The following is a 24,944-nucleotide window of genomic DNA, read 5'->3' as shown; positions in this document are numbered from 1 at the left end:
TAAATTTGGCCAACAGAGCAGGATTTTTCCGTCTTATAGGAACCTCTGAGGCGCAGTCCAGTCCGCTATCTCCTGACCCTGCGGCTCTGTGGTGGAACGCTCTAATCCTTCCGATACTACCCCGTACTAGGTACGGTGTACACCTGGGCTGTGCAGCCTAATACTATTACGGCAGAGTAGCCACTTAGTTCCCATTCAAATAATGGAAATAACGGGGCTCTACTGGCATAGACGGCGATAACTGAGCCCTATTGGTGAGTTCAGCCCTGCACGTTTGCTCCGAGCTACCAACGGACGCCCCAGTCTCGAAGAGGACCAAGCCACCGTACTCCAATATTTCGCTTAGTCGAAATCCATGGCAGAGAACAGCCAATAGTATGGAAATATCGACTTGCAGGATTGTTTAATTTACCCCGTATGCAGTAACATAAGCCGGGGTGCCCAAGACGAAGTTGGGCTTCCCTACGCATCATGAGGGATCCAAGGATGCTATAGTGAAGGCGAGATATTTTCCATCAGCCCTAGGGCTTTGGGAGTCCACGGATAAAAGTTACTCTCCGAAACTGCTGCTCCAGGCACCCGCGGGAGCCTTGGGACCCGAACGAGCCCAGAAATTAGCAGGTCAGGCCCCAGATCCTTCAGAGGCTAGACCCTGCGCTAACACTTTAGCGTCTGTTCGTGCCGAAAGTTCCATCTCACGATAAAGTCTAATCAGAAACAACCCACGAGTCGGTGTAACAATAATAATACCTTAGTTACGGAGTACCTATTATTGTGCTGGATCCTTAGCTCTCCTTGGTGCACCAAATATTTCAATGTTTGGACTTGCGTGAAAAATAGGCCCCAGTGGACCCTGCAACTGTACCCACATCTATACGAGACATGGAACAGATCTGGGTAAAGCTGTGCCCTGCTTTTGTGTGTTGGGCTACGGAGTACATTATTATATGCTAGCTTTCATCGCATAGTTATCTCGTTTTGATTCCTCCGAAGCAGCTCCTTGTTGCTTCAGTCCCAGGCAAAATATCAGTCATTCATCTCGAGTATATCGGCATAACTCTTCAATGACCGTCCGATCAGATTGACAAGCTCCCAGATATAATCCGCCGTGAACAGACGAGCCCACAGTCGCGTGACAATAGCGCTAAGCCGAGTGTTATTCGCCAACAGCCAGTCCCTGGATACCACATGCTGAGTCTCCATAACCATCTCAATCACAAACTCTAGGAGCTTGCTTTCTTGCTCCGTGAGTGGAGGCTCTGGGTTGGACACAGTCGCTACCTCCAGCCACTTTGCAAGGAGTACAGCGCATTCCAACGAACACAGGGCGTACTGGTTCGACCATGAGGCCACGTGCGTATGGGCCACGAAATTGATCCCGAGCTTGATGGGTGTGCTGAGCGCGTGTGCGCAATGCAGTGCCGCCCTCGTCAGACGGTCACTCCGTTGGACGGAGAGGTTTTCCTTCAAGGACCGGGCGATCTGGTCGGGTTTCCAGGTTTGGAGGCGTCGGGCAGAGCTAAAGTCAGCGTTTAGGCGGATATAGGCCAGGCGGAGGAGAGCTGTCGATGTAAAGGATAGGGGTCCGTGTGGGTTGAACGGATCGATGGAGGACTCCTGATTGTGCTCCCAGCACTGGCACCAATGCTCGAGCGCTTGTTCTAAGGAGGTTATCTCCGCGGCGGACAGGCTGTTGCGGTTCAGGCCCGGGAGTCGGTAGGTTTTCTGAATCAGCCAGATATTCTGGAGAATGGCATGGATTAAGACATATCCGCCCATCGACGAGAAACTGTCCAGACGTCCCTTGCTGCTGGGTCCGTGGGTGAAGAGCGAGCAGAGCGCGTCCTGCAGTTTCGGTTCAACTTTGCCTGGGGTTCTTTCTGCCATCCATTGCTCTGCGCTGGTCGCCTGCCACTCTTTCTCGGTGCAGGGTAGGTTCAGGGCGATTTCTTCTGTCAGAATCATTGGCGGCAGGTCAAACACAATGGTGTGGATGTTGAAGAAACAAAAAACCACCAGAGTGGTGCGTTTTCGTTCCTCGCTCCGTATCCAGCTGTCCCAGGAGCCGTCTTGGGTTGGGAGGGTATTGAGACCCTTTTTCCTCAGTAGGGTTTCCATGAAGCTCCGCATATACAAAGCTTCGGAATACGGTGGTTTATGCTCAAACCAACCTGAAACCGATGTAAGCAGCAGCAATGCTTGTACAGTTTCCATGATGTCCTGGTCCTCGGAGTCGGAAGGGCCATTTCTGGATTTGTTGGCGCTGGGGTCTGCTTTATTCATCGTCCACTGGAATTCCCGGCGGATATGTTCCATCGTCACGACTCTGGCAACGTGGTAGAGGCTCAGGCTTGTATCTGGCTCACGGCAATACTGGGCTCCTAGTGCAGCCATGGATAGAAAGAGGTGAAGAGGCAGGGTATCAACGTTGAGGGTGGGAATATGTTTGAAAGGGTAATGGTCATGGAAGCCGGTGAGATAACCAGTGAGACACCTTGATAGCGCATGTCTGGAGGGGACAAACGGGTCGGGTATCACATTAGCGTAGTCCAGCAACGCAGCCACGATTCGATCTCTGCACTGCGTCGTGACAGATATTGAACTTCTGGGCTGGCGTCCCTTGTGGGCGGTGTGGGTTTCCTCCGGTTGGAGAGACGGTAGTTGAGTCCCATGTCGAGGAAGGACAGAGCTGGAGGGGGCTGCCACGTGATCTGGGACGCCTTCTCTCGCAGGAGAGTGGTCATAAACTGGCTGTGTATCGAAATGGAATGCAGGGAACAAAGGCAAAGGCTGGTATGTTGGAGAGAACGGATGACTGGGCAGGGGGATGCTATCCAGAAACGAGGTGAAATCGTCACCGTCGTAGGTGGCGGATGGGCCAAACGCACTGAACGGTTCGGTGAACCCAGCCTGTGCCTGGGATCCTGGATGAGGCGATGTTGACACTGTAGGGGTCAGATGCGGAGTGAACGGCTGGCTTCCAGCACGTATCTGCTGTTCATCCTGGGCTGTAGTGGCGGGGCCGGCTGAGGAGTAGTCCGTGATAGCTGAGGCTAGCATGTTCAATCCATCCATTCCGAGATGAGATGACGGCGGCGAGCTAGATGGCTGGGCTACATCGCCTGATTGGGCGTTATGTGCGAGACGTTCATGACGGGCCAGGAGATCCCTTGAATTGATTAGGTGCTGGACTCTTTGGCGAGAAGGAGCAACATACTTGCGTGTGAATGACTTGGGACATTTATCGCACACGAATGGCTTCTCCTTGGTATCTGGGACAGCGTCAGTTCTAGGATCGCATACGATATATCCGGATAAACGCACGGGATCGATCATGACGTTGCAAATGCTCCAGTCTCGCGAATGTTCGAGAGCATCGCTGACATTGGAACGTCCTAGCAGCTCTGACCATCGCGACATGTTCCTGCTGCTACTATCGGTCTGATATCAAGGACCGTAGGGACGTGTGCATCTGGTGGCAGCATCTCCGAGGATAATAATGTTGGCCGCCGAATGAGAAGATTGAGAAGATGGCCGGAAGCATGCCGATCGGGCGCCAAGTATTTCCGGCTGTTTCCCGGCGGGATAGTACAAAGTAGGGCTCGATGTGAAGAGTGTACCATTGCGTGGGCATCTAGATACAAGGAAGTTGAGTGTTGTCAACTTGATATACAATACTCAGTTGCTATGTTTGGCCATGTTATGCAGAATTCCAGTTTATTCGAACAATCATCTTGTATCTTGTGAAGGGATCTTGTGTATAAGTGGGGGAAGATATATCTCCACCGCACGAGAGCAGCACTACACATTCTTTCTCATAAGAACTGATTGACAATTTCAGTTGGAAATTTCTAGAAGATACAATCTTGAAAGCATACAAGTATGCATACTCTGTTGTAATTTTCCTGTTCTTTGGCTTGAATCTATCATGCTTGCATCATCTTCAGAAGTTCAGCGAAGAATTGATGACTCACCATTCTCCGAATTGGAGAAACAAAATATTACTAATGACAAATTGTCCCAGTGGGGAAGATGGAAAAGTTCCCCAAATTTCCTCTTGAGTGCGCAAGGCAAGATAAAGAACAGAACAACGTTGTAGACATAGGCTACAACTTTGGATTAAAGAGGTTACTACTGTGAACGATGCCCACCATCAATGTGAGCCCTCAATAACCTGTGTTCGTGTCAATCAAGTCGTCGACATCAACAGTCACTCCAAAATGGGGAACGCATGTGTATACAAGCTCGTGGATCTCTTCTCCAAATTCGCCAAAACCGGGCCCATTTTTCGGCACCTCCGAGTCATAGCGAAATCCCGCCTCGCATAAAGCCATGATAGCTCCCCGCATGGCTAAAATGGGTCACAAAAGACAAACGGGCGATTTTTCACTGCCTTCTCACCATGGGGCTCGACTATGACAGCTCCAACCCGAGCTACGTGAGCTCGAAGGAGACTGTTTGCCCGTCAAAATTTGACCTGGACCAAAATCAAGCCCTTTCAAACCAAGATGTCGAATATCTCTACTTGGAGCTAGAGACACCGCTGCCTACACCCTTGATCACATCGCCGCCAGGACCGGGACAGTCTCCGCCGCCAGAATGCCCCGATCTCAAGAAATACACATCGCCGTTCCTGTGGCCGAAATGGCGCAAATCGATGATGACGTGGATTGCTTGCGCTGTCACTGCTTTAGCTGGATATTCCGCCGGAGAAGTCAGTCCGCCATCCACGGAGCTGAGGAAAGAGTGGAACCTCAGTCTGGTTGTGTATAACGTGTCCATCACCATTTTCTGTATTGGATTCGCGTTGGCGCCTATGGTCTTGGCTCCGTTTTCCGAGATCAACGGCCGCAGGCCCATTTTCATTGGAAGTGGCATCATCTTCGTTGGTATGGATTTCTCCAACCCAGATGGCAATAGTGGACGATGCTAACGTTTAGATAGCAACGATCATTGCCTGTGGAGGAACGCATCATTTCGCAGGCCTTCTCGTAGCCCGATTCTTTCAGGGTGTCGGAGGATGTACGTTTCCGTCGTTGTAACTGTCACCTTCAGAGCTGATCTCGATCCCAGCAACGTTCTCCACCATGGTCGGCGGTGTCATCAGTGACATCTACCATGCCGAAGATCGAAACACCCCAATGGCCCTGTTTTCAGGCGCAGCGCTGTTCGGAACGGGCCTTGCGCCGCTTCTCTCCAGCGTGATCACCTACCACAGCACATGGCGCTGGATCTACTACTCCCACGCGATCGTAGCTGGCGTGTTCACGATTCTGATCTTCCTGTTCTTCAAGGAAACTCGGGGTAGCGTCATCCTTAGCAGGAAGGCGGCCGCGTTGAACAAGTATTACGAGGCGCTTGAGGCCGCGGGTCACTTTGGCGTGATCATGGCCGATAGCCAACCTGGCGAGGAGAAGCGGAAACGGATAAGATGGAAGGTCAAAAGTGATGAACAGCGTCAATCTTTGGGACAGATGATTAGCATCTCATGCTACCGTCCATTCCGTGAGTCAACCCCTCCCCCCACCGGCCTCGGGCAGTTTTGAGCTGACCGATCTAGACATGCTGTGCACTGAGCCCGTCGTCTTTTTCTTCTCGTTATGGGCAGCCTTCTCGTGGGCCGTTTTGTACCTGCAGTTCGGCTCTGTGCCTCTAGTCTTCCAGACAAACCATGGATTCAACCTGGAGCAGTCGGGTGCCGTGTTCACATGTAAGTCCATCGTCCGTATTAAACTGATATCAACTGACAGTCACAGCTATGTGTGTCGCTGTACTCCTGGCCACGACAATTAGCATCTACCAGGAGAAGATTGCCATGCGGTTCGGGAAACTTCCGCGGACGCCAGAGGCGCGGCTGTACTTTGTTTGTGTGCAGTCTGTGTTGATGCCCGTCGGGTTATTCTGGTTTGGATGGACGTCGTTCTCGTCCGTCCCCTGGATTGTACCCACATTAGCTGTCGGCTGTTCTACGATGGGTATTTTGTCCATTTATCTCGCTGTCTTCAACTATCTGGCCGATACCTACCATCGGTATGCGAGTTCGGCCATTGCAGCACAGTCTTGCTGTAAGTTGCTCTCCAGGACACTGAATCACGATGACGAATATCTGATCGGATTGCCAGGCCGTAACTTGCTGGGAGGTGTATTCCCACTGATCACGAATGCTTTGTTTACGAATCTTGGCTATCCTGCCGCCTCGAGCTTGCTGGGTGGAATTGTGAGTTGGATTCTCGATCTACTGCTGATGTATACTAATTGCTCCAGGGTGCATTCTTGACCTTGGTGCCGTGGGTTCTCGCGTTCTATGGCCCGACGATCCGCGCTAAGAGCAAGATGGCGAGTGTATGTGCCTGTGTCCTGCCCCTTGTTCCATCAAGTGCTAATGAAGTATAGGAACTGGCTCATTAGGCCGAAATAAAAGCATATGGGAACGAATTCAACTATAGACTTGCACATAATCAACACAATAGACAGATGTGGCAATAGAAAATATCATAATCTATTGAGCATGGAAACAGCATCTATACACTGTTCATAATCCTATGAAGACAATAAAATTACACATTATATTCCAACGGCGCCTCTCCAGCAGCCAGGTTACACTGCCGGAACAGCCGTACCTCGTCATCTCCAAAAGCCCCAACCACAGAATGCAGAACACCCCGATTATGGAACAGCACCAGATCGCCCTCTTCCCAGTCATGCGGATAGACATACTGGGGCCGGATGGCAGGCCGCTGGAGCTTGTACACAATCTCACGGACCTTGGCCAGGTCGTCGATGACCGTCCCATCCTTGCAGTGGATTTTGCGCACGGCGGAGGGATGGATTTGTAAGGCCGGTTTTCCAGTCACAGGGTTCTTCCATACCATCGGCAGGATCTGGATCTTTGATTCATCAATCGGGGGTAGTTCTGACAGTGGCAGCTCCTTGCCCTCGGAGTACATGCCGAGACCGGTAGGGAGGGCGCGGGCAGAGCTCATCCAAATGTATCTTGTATCATTAGCGGTAATTGACAATGAACAAGAAGGGAGAGGGCTTACGGGTGAGGAGCATATTCAATTCGACTGTTCAATACGAACTCCTTGTCTTCTGGAGATAGCATGTCGAACATTTTCTCGCCGCTGACGAAGGCCGTCGTGCCCAGGGGGACATCAAGAGTTTCACCCGACCCATCATCGTACCGCAGCGTCTGTCTGCGCCCCTTGGGGACCTTCACAGCCAACAGGGTCGTCACTCGCGGAGGGTAAAAGTCATACAGGGCTGCGTCGATATGCCACCGGTAGAAGCGAGTAAAGTCATGGTCCTCCTCGTCGGGGATCGGGTCCCGGTGGAAGGTCCGATGATGCGGGTGTTTTAACTTGATATTGGTCAAACCCTCGTATGAATCAACGTGGCCATGTCCGATGATCTGCACCTGAGGCTGGTGGGGGACTGTTTTCAGGTCGGGATGGAGTACGCTTCGCGTGGCGTCTACTGTCTTGCCATGGCCGTACTGGGTGGCGGACGGATCGAATCGGCGGGTGAGGAGGTATTGCGCTTTCGGGGTGAGGTGGTGCTGGTTCTTGACAACGACGACCAGGTGTTTATATAGAGCGTCGTGAATGGTGTTCCAAGAATCGTCTGGGGGTTGTTAGTCTCCAATGCTTCTCATGTCTCCCCTACTCAGAGGAGAATACTTACCGGTCAGGTTTTCAAGATCGACGTCATCGACCACGGCCCCGAAGGTGATGTCGGAGCCTTTGGGAGGCGTGAGAGGACGGACGGATGGCATAGTTGAAAGAGGTCGCGAGAAGAAGAGACGGGAGAATAGTGTTTTTGGCAGCCTATTCATTGTATATGGAATTATTCCCACGTGGTTTTTATATAGTTGTAGGAGAGTTGGCGGACATGGCCGTATGCGGGGACGCCCGAATGGTTTTATCAGACTCGCTTATCAGGCTTATCTGTCCAGCCTCGGGGTTACGTAGGGAATTGATAAGCCACAGTCCCGCATTGATGGAAGGCATTTGCTAACATTGCCATGCGATTCTAAGATTGCGCTGTGCTACAGAGTATATCCTCAGCACTTCAACCCACATGTTCAAGGCCCCGTCCCATCGTCAGAGCCCGGTCCTATGCTCACCGTTAGCACTCTTAATCATACCATGCCGTATCCAAGGCAGTCCGACTTACCATCAGCCAGGTCGGCATAAAAGAACTCGTCAACCAACAAATTGACGCCATTTTGCCTCTCCAGACTGATCCATTTGCACCCGCAAGCAGATCACCCACCACACGCTCAGCATAATCGGCCGCTGGCATCTTGGCCATCTTGGGCTCTGTCGCGATCTCCTTGGCAGCTCCCTTATACAAGGAGTCCTCGGGGAGACTGAGTCTGGTGAAATTGTTGAAAAAATTCGTCTCTACCACGCCAGTCATCAAAAGGACCACCTTGACGTTGAAAGGGCCCATTTCATGACGCAGCGTTTCCGTATAAGCCTTGATGGCGGCCTTGGATGCGCTATAGAATCCTAGACATATATTGTTAGATCAAACCAGCCAGTGGAATGTGCGTAAACCAACCAAGCCAGGGCGCGGGCAGCACTGCGGCCAGAGAAGCATTGTTTGCGATCGTGCCTTTGGCAGCAATGACCAACGGGACAAACGCCTGGGTGACTGCGACGGTGCCCCACAGGTTCACGTCAAAGAGTTGTTTTGCCTTGGCCAGATCGGTGTCCAATATCGGAAGCGTTATGCCCGCACCCGAGTTGTTGATCAGGTAGTTCAATTGCCCCCCGGTCAGGGCTGTGACGGTTTCCACAGCGGTCGCAATGCTGGAAGAGCTAGTCACATCCAGCTCTAGAAGGGTCACGTTGGGAAGCTTCTCTAGATGGGACATTTTTGATACTGATCGCGCTGTCGCAAAGACATGCAGGCCGCGCTCGTGAAAGGCCTTTGCCAGCGCGGACCCAATCCCGCCTTTACTACACCCCGTAATAAGCACGGTCGGTATGTTGATCTTGTTCGAGGTCATTATGGAAATGGAGCTGATGGAATATGTGTTGGATTAATTGCCTCGGAGGAACCATGAGCATGTCATATGTGAGGTTGGAAAGGGGCGGCGACGTCCCGGAGGAATTCTGTGCCAAGTAAAATCGGTTGCATAGCCACACCTAGTAAAAGTACAGAGCCCAAGACTACTACTAGCACCAGACCTATCCCTTGATTCGATAGGAACGTCAGCAAGTGTATCGAGTTCAGACTTTCGTCTAGGTCGAATGCTCATACTGGGGCCCACCAGCATATACCGAGGGTCATGCTAGGGAGTATGCAGCTGTCTATAAACAGGTTATCCGACATGAGGAATACTGGGCTGCGGCTTTTCAGGTGTCCTACTGGGTAGCATCGATTACATGTGATTGCCCTGATGATGTCCTCCCATTATGATCTCATGATTTCTACTTTCAGAAGACTACATGTGTATACGAAATGATAGCCATAGGGAGGTGGCAACGCCGCGTGTATGCTCTACAGGTCAGTTCATTCCCGCAAGCAGGTCTGTGAATTCTTTGTATTCAAGTGAAGCCTTATCACGTTCATCTACTTCTGGCCTTAGATTGGTACAGGATGTAGCACTGTTGCAAGAAACCACTTCGGGAAATCCCATACACCTCACGGCTGTATTATATACCCAACCCCACAATTTGGAAAGTCCAGCCTCGTTCTTACAACTTTGATTCCACAGCGGCATCCATCTTTTGCCACAGTAATTCCGGTTTCTGGACAACACCCTGATTCTCTGTCATTCACCGTCGAGCGGAATAGCCATAGCAGAAACAAGATTGCTCACCTCCAAGTCAACGAATGTAGGCGACGCCAGTATCAACTTGTCATCGATAAATCTTACGGCTCTGTGCTGGATTGATCCCTCGAACTCCGGTGCCGAGCACATCGTCGCCCTGTGGTTGACTATAGTGAAGCCATCTGGCTGCTTTTCACACCAATAAGGACCACTGTATGCTAGAAAATCATTGATGCTCTCCTTGCACTTCTTGTTGACCGTTGGCGTCAGTTGCACGGCCATATATCCACTCGGTGCGTACGTTATGATCCCCCGCGCCTTTTGGCCCATAGGGTAATGGGTTCCTCCGCCGTCAGGCAGCGCGGATTTGTACTCAAGAAGGGACCAAGTGCCCACCAGTGCATTTTGAACATCAACTTGTGAGGCCATCTGTGGAAATTAGCATCGATCAATGCACTGAAATACCTATATCACCCTTACAGTGACTGACAGAATACTCCTTGTCGACGACAAACAGGCGCGAGACTTCCCAAAGCCCTTGCGAATATACAAGATTCTCTTGAGATGATTAACAATTTCTCTTGGCTCAAAATTATAGCCCTGTGTGAGTTGCAAAAGGATTACTTATATCTGCCATCCAAGAAATAGGGTCATAATGGTCCCAGCTCAGCGGGCAACACCTCGTATGTGTACCTAGACGGATTTGGATATAGCGGCTGCCTGTAAAGGATAGAAACCTGGCACTATGGACTATCTACGCGGTCTTGGGCAAAGTAGAATATCCTTTCTGGTTTCGGACGTGGAATTGTGCGTGTTCTCTGCCGGCGCAGATGGGTTTTGATCGAATCACCCATAACTCTCTTCCACGGGCAACCTCACTGCTACACAACCTAAATTTGACGTCTTTTAGCATCATGTGGAACAACCTCGGTCCGTTGAAGAGATAACAAGGGCTCGTGCTCACTTCCAAATTGACGTGTATGGTGATTATACAGAAGAGTACTAGCTAGGATCTGGATTCCTACTTACTTATCATGGTTTCGCCTTCTGACTCAACAGGAATGGATGCACAATTCACGTGAACTAAGGTATATCCCATCCATAATAAGTTGGCCTAGGCTATTTTAAAGTACCTAATTCCTTGCTTTAACAGAAAGACTACCTACTGTTTTCGGTTACTTGCTTCGCTTCTAACAGGTCAGCAGACCGTTGGTGCTTTCAAACTAGGAAATGTGCATATCTTCCCGCCAATGTTGTTCTCAACTGATATCATCGTCCAATTTTTTGTCATCCAACGTGACATGGCAATAACCTCGGCATATTATAGGTATAAATATTGGGCTTTCGCCTGCTCATATGTGATGTCAAACGTGACGATATCCCATTACACAACATTACTAGTTGACATCATCCACTTTTGTCTGAAATCTGCCACCATGAGCAAATTCACTTCCCCGTTGATTGCCTCATCCTATCAGCACCCCGAGCGAGATGGTGAATTTGGCGCACTTCAGCAGAAGACGATCCAGCAGATGATGGAAAGAGGGATTGAATACTCCACTCTAGCGGAACATCCTATCTCCTGGGCTGAAGACCAAGACCCGTTCGGACATGTCATGGCTCAGGCCTACGCGCATGTTAGTGCAAAATGCTTCAATCGATTCCTGGAGTCGTTCCACGAGAAACTCCAAGATGAATTTCCCAAGTTCATGTCGGGTCGTGGCATTGGTCCCATGACAAACAGGTACACAATGACTATCAAAACTCCGATAAAGTACCCGGACCTGGTATGTCCTCCGAGCCGAGACGACGTAATGAAGAGAGGCTAACACTATTTGAAGCTTATTACGGGGGTCCGCATTGCGGAGGTGCGAAACGATAGAGTCCGAGTGATCTATTCTGCATGGTCTGTTGCGAAAGGGTGCTTGGCTGCTGAGTGTGAATCCTGGATTGCATTTTTTGACCATAAGCGAGGCAAGCGAGTGAACCTAAGGGAAGAAGGCGGAGTGTATCTTGACCTACATGAGTCATTGAGAGAACGCGCCGCGAAGTCCGCTGAAGCCTTAAAGGCGTGGGAAGAAGGCCAGAAGGAGAGGAAGAAGGGGGCAAAGCTTTGACATGCAATATGTTTTCCCTGCCAGACAAGATGTCGCCTTGAATATTAGCTAGGACCCTCCTGTTTTTCTCACGGCTCGCTAGTTATGAACCAGGACATAATTTAACACTAATGTATGAGAATGTAGAGATATGTAAGTGTGGTGCGGTGTATACCTAGAACAGACTGCGAAAACACTTCTCCCGCTCTTGTTGGAGTGGCCTGGGGAACCTCTTGAAGGCTAGACATGCAATTGTGCCTTCGAGTTAGGGAGTACATTGTGGTATGTCTCTTACATCAACAAAGTACCATCGACATGCAAAAAGGCAGGGAGCTGTACGTAGAACGAGTAGACTAGACAAGAAGAGCTCGACAGTTAGGCAACAACACGTTTCATTCTTGGAGCAACACGACTTAGGCAGACTTAACCAAGAGCAAATCTCTTCGTGTAACATCACAGTACCACAGCAAAAGATTTACTTGCGATTTCTACCATGTACTAAAGAGAACGCGTCGACACTTGTCCGGTCCGATGCTCCGAGCGGTTTGAAGCATACCGTGCATGGCATATGCAAAGTGGCAAGCCATCAAATTCCAAGAACTCCACAAGTCAACACCTCAAATTTCTTCTCTAACTTCCACGGCCCATGGGCTGGGTTTGTAGCCGAAAAGGATGTCTGATAGCCAGCCCTTGAAAGCCGAGACGTAGGGTAGTACCTCCTCCCCCATGGTGATTTCCCGAGACTCAAATCTGATTCGAAAGACAGGCAAGATGCAGGATGCCGTGCCTACCGCAAATGCACCAAAAAGACGACCCTCATCTGCAGCGTCGAGCACATCATTAACGGTGATTTTCCGTTCCGAGACGTCTAGAGGTTCCACAGCGTGGTCGGTCCCATTAGACAACCGTGTCTGTGGGGACAGCCTCTCTCGTGCCAGATCCAGTATAGACTGCCTGGTCACCCCAGGAAGTATTAACTGATCAACAAGTGGTGGTGTAGCTAGCTGCAACCCCCCTGAATGGGTTCGCCAGATGAAAAAAAGATTGGTAGTCCCAGCTTCTGTAATTTCCTGATCTGGGGTAAGCCATATTACTTGGTCACAACCACTGGTTTCAGCATGGCGCTGCGCCAGAAGTGATGGCCCATAATTTGCACCTATCTTCACCGACCCCGTACCTCCAGGCCACGCTCGTATTATGTCTTTGGGATTTTCGGAGAGTGTCAGGCCCTGGCTGATCGACTTGATTTCCTCGGTTGTTGACACGAAATTCGCCATCCGAGACATGACAATAACCAAAAGCGCTTCCTGCGGCGTCTTTACACCAAGATACGGTTCTGTGCCGATCAGAGTCGGCCGGATATAAAGCTCCCCCATGGGCTGGTCAACAGGCAGCGCGTGTGGGCCATCGACGGCACAGAGTGTCTGAATGAGTTCCAAAAGTTCGGTTTCGTCAAATGTGGGCAAGGAAATCCGGGCTGCTGATTTAACCATCCTTGCACAGTTTTTCAACGGACGGAAAAGCCGCAGTTTCCCGTCGTGCCCCCTATACACCTTCAGACCCTCGAAACATGTGGTAGCGTACTGCAGGACACTTGCTGCGGGCATCAAAGAGATGGGACCATGTGGAACGAGCTCCGGATCTCCCCAACCATTCTCAGAAGTCCATGCGACGGTGATCATATGCTCTGTGTACGTTGAGTTGGTGGGAAGCTGGGTGCCATTGGGTATGCTGGTTGCCAATTGTTTGTTGAGCCGATTAGCAGTAAAGGTCGAGTATCGCGGGTTGGGGCCATTTGATAATGAAGCTGCACGAGGGATGTCGATCATTGAAGGATTCGATGCCGTTTCCACAGGTTCAACAGAGCTTTTCCCAGTTACCAAACGCCCTAGGTGTTGAAGGTCATCACAGGCGTCGTCTGGCTGGATGCAGAGTTCCAAAAAGGCGAGTTTTTCTGGCTCTTTCCGAACTAACCGCACAGCATCCATGAGGTCCTGCCGAGTCATGATCTTGAAGCACAACATCGTAGGATTGCTGTTCGGTGGTGCTTTATACTGGTCAGGAGCATGGGAAGGTTCGTCAAGCAAAGCAGGGAACTGGGAATATCTCCAGTTGGCAATATAGTTATAAGGACCGTCATTGATCACAGTCTGGTAAAGAATTATCAAATTAGTTCCAAGTCCCGCAGGCCGCATTTACCGAAGCTGGGCTTACTTCTGTTTTGTATCCTAGATTGTTGAACACTAGGATAATCGGGTTCAAGCGCATGCGAACCATTGTGCTCAACTCCTGAGCCGTCATTTGAAAAGCGCCATCTCCAACGAGAAGTATGGTTCGACCCTCTGGACGAGCGAGTTGACAGCCCAAGGTAGCAGGCAAACTCCAGCCAAGAGAAGCATATAGCAATTGCATATGGCAGGTGGCCATGGATGGGAGACTGAGGCGGATTGCAGCAAACCATGTTTGGCCACAGTCGGCTACTATCGTGCTTTTTTCATTGATAAGCCCTTGGATGTTGTCCAGCACACTGGTTACCGTCAAATGAGATCCACTTGAATTTTTCATACAAGACTCAGATCGTTGTCCGAGGTATTCGGTTGCCTGGCGGGTCGCATATGTCTTAGTTCCCACATCCGACAGCATAAGATTGCCGATGATATCCCTCAGACCGCTGTGCTTCAATGAACGACCGTTGGGCAAGTGGACGCTGTCATATTGTACGTCAATCAGACGATGACGCTCCGGGTCAATGCTAAATTTCCCGAACGTATGAAGATCTCCCCAATGTACTCCGAGTGCTAGCACGAGGTCAGCATCCTGGATGATCTCTGTGTTGTTGTCAACAATGCCTGGCCAAAAGATCCCGTAGTACTGTGGATGAAAGGATGAGACGAGTCTGGCGTCAGGCTGACAGAGGACAGGGCATCCCAGCTTCTCGACCAATGCTTCGACTAATGGGTGGGCTGCACAAGACTGCATGAGACCCCCAATAACTAGTATTGGGCGGGAGGCCGAGGAAAAGAGTTCCACAATTGCTCCCACAGTACCACGATCGTGCGATGACGGGGAAATAATCAATTCACTCAGCGGACGTGGAGAAGGACATGAAATCCCCACCAAATCATTTGGGATCTCGATGTATACTGGGAGTGAAGATTCAAGGCATTGAGCCAGGGCGTTATCTAGTGCCTCGCGGGGGCGTTCCGAAGGATTCAACCGAAGAGCTGCAACCGTCACTCCCTTGAATGCATTGAGCGCTTGGTCTTTGCCGCCAGGCGCATGCGTGTGGTGAAGCAGGGTGGAACTCGCCACCGAATCACTGTTAGGGCAGCCTGAAATCACGATAACTTTCAATCGGTCTGAGCATGCTCCACAAATGGCATTCAGAATGGACAATCCTCCAACCATGTATGGCACAATTACCACAGAGACTTTTGTGGGAGAGGTGCGGGCGTAACCATCGGCGGCATAACCAGCGTTGAGCTCATTGCAACATCCAATTAGTCGTAGCTGCGAGTTCTTTAAGAGATAGTCGTGAAGAATCATATTCGAGTCGCCTAGATCGTAACATTAGGATGGCCCAGTTCCATGTTTTTCCCAGTAGAGACCATACCGGGAACAGAGAAGACATTCCTGATGCCTATCTCTTCCAGCCTATACGCCAAATACGTCCCTAACGTGTATTCCTGCTGCCGAAACTTGGGTACGACCCATTGGGTGGAATTATCTGACAGCCAGTCCGCCGTCTCTGGGATTCTCAGGATAGTCCGACCAATTATTTTCCCTATCGAAATCATTTAGCCCCAACTTGAGCTACAGGTACTTGGCGGCATATTGCATTGGCTCACCTTCCTGCATCCGATTAAAAACAAGTGGAAGGTCTTTCAGCTCGACCGTCTGAAACGGTGCGAAGAACGTCTTGGTGAAAAAGATTTCCAGTGCTTTTTCAGTTTCCGCTCTCGTCCCAACGTAAGACGCTTTGATATTGATTGTGCGGAAGACCATTTGCATAACGTCTGCTGCGATCACTCCTCCAGGTGGAAGTCCTACCATCACCACCGTTCCGCCGAATCTCACATACTATTACTTACATTAGCCAGGTCAACTCTGGATAAAGAAGGCTTGGGGCTCCTGTACCTGAAGCGCTGTTTGGAAGGGCTCCATCGTTGAAGCCACAACCACCACTGCATGGGGACCATCCGGTTCGATTGACCGAACTTCGGACACGATGTCTTTCGAACGTTTGTAGTCCACGAAGTATTCTGCCCCCAATTGATCGATGCATAGTCGATGCTTCTCCTCTCCGCTGGAGATAGCCAAGACTCGATATCCAAGTGCTTTGGCATACTGACAGGCCAAGCTTCCCAGGCCGCCGCCGGCACCTACAATGGCTTTGTCCTGGTTAGGGTTTGTTTCTGATGGCCGGAACCACGTATACTTACCGACTAAGTCCCCAGCGTGGGCTTCGCACTCAAGGATTGCTTTGTAGGACGTAACACCAGCACAGAGAACCTGTTCCTGATAAGCGACGTACAGTATTCTCAGTTTGATCACGACTCACCGGCGCAGCCAGTTCGAGATCATAATCTTTTGGGATGCGCACTGCACTACGGGCTTTACAAATGCAATATTCCTGGAAAGTACCATCCACGGTGCCTCCAGAGTATGAGGGTTTGCCACAGCGTAGAATGTCGCCGTCCCTTGCACATGCCTCACACTTACCGCAAGAGCCGTTGATCCACTGACTTGGCATTTAGCGAGTCTATCAATCGACGATCACTGTGACTGTAAGCATAACTGACCTGCACTCCTACATGCTCCCCTATCTCGATATCTTCCACTCCGTCCCCAATAGCAACTACCACCCCCGCTCCTTCGTGGCCACCTTTATATAGTCTTACGTTAGAAGAGTGTCCTTCTTGGTCGTGGAGAACACGCTTACCGATGAGGTCCTCCTTTCCCCTGATGGGGTAGTCCCCTATCAAAGATCAGTTTCGCTACCATGAACATGTACACCACGCCCCTACGCACCTTTCCATATATGCAGGTCTGATCGACAAACACCGGAGTACTTGATGTTGACGAGTATTTCGCCTGGTCCTGGTCGAGGGACACACACCCTTTGGTATCGTAAACCGTTGGGATTGTTAGGCAACAGGTGAATCGTTGTATCAAAGGGGAAAGTTGAATAGACATACTAGGACCGGAACGGTCGATTACCTGGGCCCATTGAGACTCTGGAATTTGGTACATCGCGTGCACTGTAACACTCCGATCTGAGTTTATGCGTTCGGCTGAGAATAGGATTGATACCACTTGTTGGCGAACGAGATACGTAGCTCAGAGGAAGGGGAGAGACGGGTGTGTCCTGCACTATATACTTCTTCAGATTGTACTAGTGGACCGGGATACAAAACGCGATACAAGGGTTTGACGCCAAGCAGGTGGGCGTGGGGCCATAAGTACACCTGATAAACTGATATCAGGGTATGTTCAACTCCAAGGGATAATCACATAGCAACAAAATGGATAATGATGTAGCTCCTCACATCGTACCTTTAATCCAGTGCATAGCTCAGCGCAGGAGTTGAATGGGAAGTGAGCCATTTTTGATGAAGGGATCGGAGGACTCGGCATTAAACAGTTCATTATAACTGCTTTGGTTTACCTGCAGATATCGGACGGTTGGCTGAAGCCAGTCACAAGAGAGATACGGAACCGATTTGTACAACCGAGTCAGTTAGTGAGCAAGGGTGACAAGTATGCACGAGCCGCCACTTATACAGTTGCCGAATTGGTGTCTCTACATTGATAGGCGCTTCCGTCTAGATGTCACACCATGTCGATAGCAAGATTTAGGCCTTCCTTTCTTCAACCCTCGCATGAGAACCACTTTTCCGTCCTTGTCGTTGGTCGAGTATTGGTGGCGTCGCGGCTGAAATGCAACACGGAATCCCCGTAGTGATGATGAAGAATACCCCCTGGTCTCATCCGAAGGGGGGCTGGTAACTTTCCTTCTTATCAGGGAAGAATCCTTGACTTGCGTAATTACAATATCATTGTATATAATTTTGAGTTTTGTTATTCCTAGGATGGGGGGGAGCGCTTAGGCCTCTTTGCTGCAAGATGAGGCGACAAGGAAAGGTATGCGAGGCATCGGTAGAAGTGCAGGAAAATCTGACAAAGCAATAATGTAATATTTCCTATTCAGTAAGTTATGAGGCCCAAGCACAGAGTTGATTTCAGTTCTGTTTTCCTAGAGTTCACTATCTCATACTCATAGACTAACTCAAGTTCCAAATGTGCCCTGAAATGACGGGACTACAGAAGGCATGGCCTTCAAAATAGGGTATATAAAAACGGCCAAAGGATCAATAAGACGGATTGTACGCATGCTATAAGGAATCGAATTCTCATCTCCTTTACCGGAAATTTGAACAGAAAGAAAGTACACGCGGTTTCATACACCCCATCAACTGCCACAAAATGGAACAAGTTCTGATTCAAAAGGCTCGAGCATCACCTAATGACACGGCAATCCTTGACAGCAGCTTAGCTATCAGCTACCAAGGCATTATTCGGCGGGCTGACCTTCTCGTGGAAGTACTCCAAGAAAAGGGATTGAGGATGTCGGAGCCTGTCGGCATCGTATTCGAGTCAGGATACAAGCAGGTTATTTCGCAGATTGCGGTGCTTCGATCCGGGGGTACATGTGTGCCTGTTGAGCCATCCATGCCTTCTATGCGCCTTACCGCCATGCTGAACGATATCAATGCCCGGTATATTATCACCAGCAGTGACCTCACTGATGGGTTAAGCGAGTTTACCATCCTCGATTTCGACAATATTACCGACACACAGCATCCTATTCAAGCTGAAAACGAGATCTCTCTGCGGGCCAACTGCGACGCAACTCACTGTAGCCACATTCTATTCACGTCGGGCTCTACTGGCCGGCCAAAGCCAATCCAAATCTCCTCCGGAAGCATCCTCCATGTCCTGAATAGCTTCCCCACTTTGCCTCCTGGTCCATCGGACCGCATGAGCATGTTTATCAACCCGGGATTTGACTTTTCGCTGTTCGAGATCTGGGGAGCACTTCTCTCTGGCGCAACAGCTATACGAATCCCCAAACTGGTCGTAACGGATCCCACCACTGTCGGTCGTTTTCTGAGAGAGAACAATATCACGGTCATGATTTTTCCAACCGCTCTGTTTAACGCCATCGCCTTGTCTGCTCCAGAGAGCTTTGGGGGCTGCCGTCATGTGATTGTTGGAGGTGAAGCTGCAAATGTTACCTCGATGAGAATGGTGCTGGGCAGCAGCCCACCTCAATATTTATGGAACGCATATGGCCCAACAGAGACCACCATTTGGGTGACAATGGGGCTTGTTGACCTCGCAGAGGCGGAAGCTCCCCGCCTCAGCATCGGACAGCCTCTCGGAGAAACTAAGATCTACTTGCTGAATGAACAACGCGAGTTAATAACCGACATTGGCATACGGGGAGAAATCTGCGTCTCTGGCCCCCAGGTCTCGCGCGGCTACTTGCATCGACCCCAAGAAACCCAGGAAAAGTTCATTGATATCCCCGCTTCTGATCTTGGAGAGGAAGGGCCAGCAGTACGCCTGTATCGGACCAGCGATCTAGGCGAGTGGAGAAGGCCAGGCGTGTTGGACTATATTGGCAGGGCAGACAAGCAGATCAAACGATCCGGTCACCGCGTGGAACTAGGTGACATTGAACGCACACTCGAAATGCACCCATCTGTGCATGCCTGTGTGGCTATTCAACACAAGCAAGAAACATCGGATATCTTGGCGGCATATGTCGTTTTCGACTCGCCGACGCAAATGGGCGAGTCTCAGGATCTTACCAGCTGGGCAAGGGAACGGTTGCCTCCATACATGGTGCCCGATATGGTAAAGCAAGTTCAAAAGTTTCCTCTTACAAGTAACGGCAAGGTCGATCGCGAATCCTTACGGCCTGATATGGAGATGTCTGCAGAAAAGCAGGAAAAGGAAGACTCGACACACCAAGCGAGTTTAGGTGATAGGCTCCGGTCAAAACTACAGGAATACCTCAATGTTCCTGGGATTGGTAACCAAGATAACATTATTTCCCATGGACTTACGTCACTTCAAGCTGCTAGGCTCGTTGGAGCGATCAAAAAAGACCACGGGAGATCTATCACCTTAGCACAGCTGTATGAGAATCCGACTATCGAACGTCTCGTGGCATTCCTTGGGTCGTCCAACGAAGCAAAGATTGGACCGGATGAACAACTTCAGCGATGGCAGAATGACTCTCGCCTTGCGGACGACCTGGTATTGCCCCCCGACTGGCAAAGTGATACCGAGAGACGGGTCTTTGTTACAGGGGCGACTGGATTTGTTGGGTCGTTTCTGCTTCATGCCCTTCTCTCTATGCCAACTGTAAAAAATGTTGCTTGCCTCGCTCGGGGGAGTGGCAATCTCACCCCAGCAGGCCGTATCCAGAAGGCAATGGAAAAATATGATCTCTGGGACGGCAGTCTGGAAAAGGTGCAGAAGATCATCGTTCTGGATGGGGACCTGTCCAAGGATACACTGGGCCTAGGCGAAGAGAAATTCCAGTGGCTAGCCAACTGGGCCTCTGTTATCTTTCATGTGGGTGCGCGAGTGAATTGGTGCGAGCCCTATGATGCCCATTTCGACGCAAACGTGACAGGAACACGGAACGTCATACAGGTTGCTCGCAGTGGCCGACCAAAGGCACTGCATTATCTTTCGTCTATCGATGCGTGGAACGTCACCGGCCATGTTAATAACACCGAACGTGTCCTTGAGGATGAGTCCCTTTTACCCCATCGCGACTCTCTCCTGTACGACATGGGCTATGCGCAAAGTCAATGGGTGGCCGATGAGATGATCCAACGAGCAATGCGTCGGGGATTGCCAGCGGCCATCTACCGCCCAGGGTTTGTAATTGGGGACAGCCAGAGGGCAATCGGAAATCCCGATGACTTTTTCGCCCGTTTCATCGTGGGCTGTATCCAGACTGGATGCTATCCTCATCTTCCACGACAGCGCTTGGAATATGTGACCGTTGACTATGTTTGTGCCGCTATGATTCATATCGCGGCAAATAATGACAATCTCGGTCACGGCTACCATCTCGTGTCTCCGGACCCTGCAAATTCTGTTTCCCTTGAGGGGACTTACGACCTCCTCAAAGAAGCAGGTTATCTCGTGGAGCAAATTCCATATGCAGATTGGGTGGAAACGGTTCGCCAGGCTTCGGGAAATCCCTTAGAACCCATGCTGCCGTTGCTACAGGAACCAGTTCTGGATGGTTTGTCGCGTCTACAGACCAGCATGAACACGCCTGTGTATGACGCCAAAAACACCGTTTATGCCTTGGCGGACCGTCCGGATATCCAATATGTTCCTTTGGATCATAAGTTACTGCGATCCTTTGTCGAATTCTGGGAGAAAAGAGGCTATTTCACTCTCTGCGGTGACGGTTGTGGAACTTCGAAGTAGGGGTGTTCTTATATGGAAGACTCGTCCATATTTGATTCCAAGTGTCGGGTCCCTATGAGTGTCAGTTGATGCAACAATCAGTAGTGGTTACTGGCAAGGCCTTTGAAGTGAATGTCTATAGTGTCCCAGTCTCCTTAGTATGCAGAAAGCAATATCTATTTTATGAACTCACATGAAGTAACGCTGTATTTTTATGTATCCTGCTTTGTTTATCACTTGCCCGTAGATGCAGGATATCATAATCCAGCAGGGTGGTGCCTCGACCGAAAAGTCCAGGGGGTGTTACGGAAACGTAGTCAAACAATGTTTACCATTGATGGACGTTGACTAGACAGCGAGACACACGGCACAGATATAGTCGGGCTAAATATCAGACACCGTTTCTACAATTCAGCTGTCTCATAAGTAGACACGTATACTTTGCCTTATCTCAATCTTCACTATTTACTACTCCAGTCAACAGATATTGCCATCACCTCATTACCCAGGAATGCCTAGTATTACCCTCGGACTAGTAGATCATACTATCAAACCATTCACTTTGTCCCTGAATTAAGAGGATTCAACTTATTGAAAAGGTTTTGGGGGTCATATCTCTTCTTGATCTCCAACAAGCGAGAGGCATTGGTGCCAAACATATCCACTGCTGAGACCGAGTCCCCTAAAAAGTAAAAGTCAGCGCGCTACTCCGGGGGTCGGCCTGCTTGAGGGCCTACTCACCTGTTGTATATCCTAGAAAGTTCGAAACCAACTTGTCAGGCGTGCGACCACAGCGTCGCAATTCATCCTCACACATCATCTGGATCTTTTGCCCCCACGATAAGACATCTTTGTCTTTCTCCTGGTCCGTCCACTGGAGAATAAGCGCCCCATTCAGCGTGTCTCTCCGGGCAGGAAAGGCTGTTGCTTCCATGGGCGTACAACAGGCCTGTTTCTGGTCAAAATAGTCGATGACCAGAACACTTTGAGACATATCTGTCTCGGCTGCCAGATGACAGCTGACTTCTTCCATCACTGCTGAAGCAAATTCCAGGCGAACAGGGGAAACCCATTGCACCCCCAAGATGACTTTCCGACCTCCTGGCGGAACTCCTGCATTAAGCATAGAGTTCGCTTCTGCGTAATCCCTCATCCTCATGTCGTCAGTGACACATTCTATTGAGAGAAGTCGGGAGAAGTGGCTTCTCGCTTCTTTTTCGGGTCCATCAAAAAACAGAACAATTGTCACCACAGGAGGATTGCCTGGTTGAGGAGACAGAGAATAAAGGCACTGCGCTGCTGCCTTCCCGTGAGGATGAACTAGGGCTGCATCTAGTGCCTCGTGGATTTCGGATAATTTGTCACTTCCATAGACCCTGGTCCCGCTCCATACCATATGCTTTTGGTCGTATGCCTGGAAGACAAGCTCTGTAACGACCCCAACGTTCTGACCAGCCCCTCGGACAGCCCAAAACAAATCCGGATTTTGCTGTGCAGAAGCAGTGAGAATGCTGCCGTCGGCGGTGACCACATGGGCTTCCAAGAGATTATCGATGACCAGTCCGTGTTGCGGGGTCAGATATCCGTAGCCCCCGCGGAGCGTAAGTCCCCCGACCCCCGTGCAGCTGATAGTGGCCCCCACCACTGCAAGGCCGTGCTGCGACGTTACTTGATACACATCTTCCCACAACGCTCCGCCCTGGGCGGCAATTTGCTTGGAGGATTCGTCCACGCTGATCTCTTTCATACTGGAAAGGTCGATCAGTATTCCCCCGTCGGTCGACGAGGAGGTATCTGTGGAATGGCCCCCGCCCTTGACTGCAAGATCGATCTTGTGGTGGCTAGCAAACAACACGGCCTTCGCTATGCTTTGCGCATTCTTTGGGCGAACAGTTACTCCCTGTGTATGTTAGGAAGGCTTTCATGCATGCCAAATATCATGGAACATTTACTGAGCGTTGGCACCCAATAGTGGACCATTTCTTCAAGCTGTCGTCATAACCATCCGAATCAGGAAGGAGAACAATCGCAGAGTCTGCTAATCGAGATCTCAGATCCTGTGCTTGTTCAAGGGTGATCGGGAAGGCAGCCATATTCTGTGATTCAGAGAGTAGTTGTTTTCCAGCTTCAAAGGTTTGCAATTCGCATACTAAGAGGGGGTGCTTTATAAACTTCCTCGGATGTTCAAAGTTCACCTGAAGGCTATCTTCATCTAAACTTGCTGCGAAACATGACAGAAACACTTGCAACAATGTTACTATTTCTATAGAGGTGCATACGAAGATAACCAAACATGAGGATAAATGAGGATAGATACACGCGACGTGTTTGCGCCTTTTGGGGCCCCAGAAAACAGGATTCATTAACATCGAAAAGTCATATACCGAAAGCATCATCGTGCAGAATCAGGAATCTGGCAAACTTTACCCACATATAGCAGTTCGAAAATTCTTAAATGAGGTATTTGCATGGCAATCTTGCCACACTTCTTTATTTTGCATGGTTTGATAAAGCAAGCTGCGAACCCTGCACTACAGACAGAGTTATTAGCTTCGCTAAAAACTGAAACTTTTCAAGAAACTCAGATGTGGATCAGAGACGGGGAAGCGGGGTTGACATTAAAATAACAAGATATAGTCTTCCGAACGTGGGAGGTCCAGTTCTTCCACCAGATGTATTCAGTTGACGCAGTTCACATATAGTTCAAGAATAAAATGCTTCTTCCATGGAAACGGTGGGGTGTGTGACAGACTGTATTGGACAACATGAGACGCAAGGAAAGATGCCATGGGAACACCAATTGTCCCGAACATGGTCACGCTATCGAAAACACATTGCTGTTGGAGAGTGAAGTTCAAGTAGGGTGTCATATCCGCATCACAGATCCACAGCGGAGCGGAGCGGGGCGGATCATGTATCTAGGCACAGATTGCACTTATTTCACGTATGGATTCAAGGGTGGCTAACTGATAAATATCTTGGGATATTGGATTGATGAACCCAGAGTCTTCAATTTCATGTTTCAAAACCGGCAAAATTATTAGCGTGTGTAAACCTGACACATACTTCTCTACCTACCTGCTATATATCGCCTGGAAACCGTACCTCTGCAGAATTCCAACAGCATATAGTATACGCCCTCCAGGTTCACGATACACGCCTTTTCGATCTGGTTACTCATGATAGTTGATATCTCTACTCAAGTTATATCGAATGGATGCATCTAATTATATTATAGAATACAAGAGAAAAAGACTCTCGCGCCATTTGTACCTATATGCAAGGGCCGAAAACGGAGCTGGGCCTTTTTCTCGGTGTTTGCTCGGTACCGAAGTTCCTCCGTCGCTTCCAAACTTTATCTAGACCAACAAGAGCCATTTTTGATGATTCAGATGGGGAAAAGCATGCATTCTGCGATGACTCAGTACTACGGACCCCTGCATGTTTCGCCCCTATTTTGCGAGCTTCCAAAGTCCATGACAATACCAAGTCAAGGGTATATCATTCGAACAATAACTCGAGACCTTGAGTCACTGGAGATGGCTCCCAAAAAGGTAAAC

At 49.8% G+C, this 24,944-nt stretch overlaps 9 protein-coding genes across 9 annotated transcripts; 3 read left to right on the top strand and 6 right to left on the bottom strand.

The window, feature by feature from the left end:
* Positions 1 to 1,026: 1,026 nt before the first annotated feature.
* ATEG_04981 (transcription factor domain-containing protein) lies at positions 1,027 to 3,420 on the bottom strand (the record flags this gene model as incomplete). Its single annotated transcript, XM_001214159.1, has 2 exons — positions 1,027 to 3,169; positions 3,218 to 3,420. 2 exons carry the CDS (start codon positions 3,418 to 3,420, stop codon positions 1,027 to 1,029), a joined length of 2,346 nt encoding a protein of 781 aa, XP_001214159.1.
* Positions 3,421 to 4,402: 982 nt separating this feature from the next.
* ATEG_04980 (uncharacterized protein) lies at positions 4,403 to 6,408 on the top strand (the record flags this gene model as incomplete). Its single annotated transcript, XM_001214158.1, has 7 exons — positions 4,403 to 4,889; positions 5,056 to 5,505; positions 5,561 to 5,710; positions 5,757 to 6,065; positions 6,123 to 6,217; positions 6,265 to 6,342; positions 6,394 to 6,408. The coding sequence occupies 7 exons, from the start codon at positions 4,403 to 4,405 to the stop codon at positions 6,406 to 6,408; spliced, it is 1,584 nt and encodes a 527-aa protein (XP_001214158.1).
* Positions 6,409 to 6,557: 149 nt separating this feature from the next.
* On the bottom strand, positions 6,558 to 7,774 carry ATEG_04979 (TauD/TfdA family dioxygenase; the record flags this gene model as incomplete). Its single annotated transcript, XM_001214157.1, has 3 exons — positions 6,558 to 6,993; positions 7,044 to 7,623; positions 7,684 to 7,774. 3 exons carry the CDS (start codon positions 7,772 to 7,774, stop codon positions 6,558 to 6,560), a joined length of 1,107 nt encoding a protein of 368 aa, XP_001214157.1.
* Positions 7,775 to 8,070: 296 nt separating this feature from the next.
* Positions 8,071 to 8,881, bottom strand: ATEG_04978 (uncharacterized protein; the record flags this gene model as incomplete). The annotated part of the gene is made up of 3 exons (XM_001214156.1): positions 8,071 to 8,115; positions 8,176 to 8,513; positions 8,566 to 8,881. 3 exons carry the CDS (start codon positions 8,879 to 8,881, stop codon positions 8,071 to 8,073), a joined length of 699 nt encoding a protein of 232 aa, XP_001214156.1.
* A 2,339-nt stretch (positions 8,882 to 11,220) lies between these two features.
* On the top strand, positions 11,221 to 11,901 carry ATEG_04977 (acyl-CoA thioesterase; the record flags this gene model as incomplete). The annotated part of the gene is made up of 2 exons (XM_001214155.1): positions 11,221 to 11,571; positions 11,626 to 11,901. 2 exons carry the CDS (start codon positions 11,221 to 11,223, stop codon positions 11,899 to 11,901), a joined length of 627 nt encoding a protein of 208 aa, XP_001214155.1.
* Positions 11,902 to 12,497: 596 nt separating this feature from the next.
* On the bottom strand, positions 12,498 to 17,487 carry ATEG_04976 (alcohol dehydrogenase I; the record flags this gene model as incomplete). The annotated part of the gene is made up of 12 exons (XM_001214154.1): positions 12,498 to 12,895; positions 13,058 to 14,030; positions 14,095 to 15,437; positions 15,729 to 15,960; positions 16,018 to 16,262; positions 16,323 to 16,392; positions 16,442 to 16,621; positions 16,683 to 16,765; positions 16,823 to 16,858; positions 16,912 to 16,980; positions 17,101 to 17,248; positions 17,437 to 17,487. The coding sequence occupies 12 exons, from the start codon at positions 17,485 to 17,487 to the stop codon at positions 12,498 to 12,500; spliced, it is 3,828 nt and encodes a 1,275-aa protein (XP_001214154.1).
* Positions 17,488 to 18,366: 879 nt separating this feature from the next.
* Positions 18,367 to 21,405, top strand: ATEG_04975 (non-ribosomal peptide synthetase; the record flags this gene model as incomplete). The annotated part of the gene is made up of 1 exon (XM_001214153.1): positions 18,367 to 21,405. One exon carries the CDS (start codon positions 18,367 to 18,369, stop codon positions 21,403 to 21,405), a length of 3,039 nt encoding a protein of 1,012 aa, XP_001214153.1.
* A 536-nt stretch (positions 21,406 to 21,941) lies between these two features.
* ATEG_04974 (FAD-binding oxidoreductase) lies at positions 21,942 to 23,477 on the bottom strand (the record flags this gene model as incomplete). Its single annotated transcript, XM_001214152.1, has 3 exons — positions 21,942 to 22,066; positions 22,126 to 23,284; positions 23,337 to 23,477. The coding sequence occupies 3 exons, from the start codon at positions 23,475 to 23,477 to the stop codon at positions 21,942 to 21,944; spliced, it is 1,425 nt and encodes a 474-aa protein (XP_001214152.1).
* A 585-nt stretch (positions 23,478 to 24,062) lies between these two features.
* ATEG_04973 (uncharacterized protein) lies at positions 24,063 to 24,565 on the bottom strand (the record flags this gene model as incomplete). The annotated part of the gene is made up of 3 exons (XM_001214151.1): positions 24,063 to 24,302; positions 24,451 to 24,458; positions 24,490 to 24,565. The coding sequence occupies 3 exons, from the start codon at positions 24,563 to 24,565 to the stop codon at positions 24,063 to 24,065; spliced, it is 324 nt and encodes a 107-aa protein (XP_001214151.1).
* Between the last annotated feature and the right edge of the window lie 379 nt (positions 24,566 to 24,944).

Source organism: Aspergillus terreus, genomic scaffold (assembly GCF_000149615.1).
Source record: "Aspergillus terreus NIH2624 scaffold_7 genomic scaffold, whole genome shotgun sequence".
Classification (NCBI taxonomy): Eukaryota; Fungi; Ascomycota; class Eurotiomycetes; order Eurotiales; family Aspergillaceae; genus Aspergillus; species Aspergillus terreus.
This window is presented reverse-complemented; position numbering and strand designations above follow the sequence as displayed.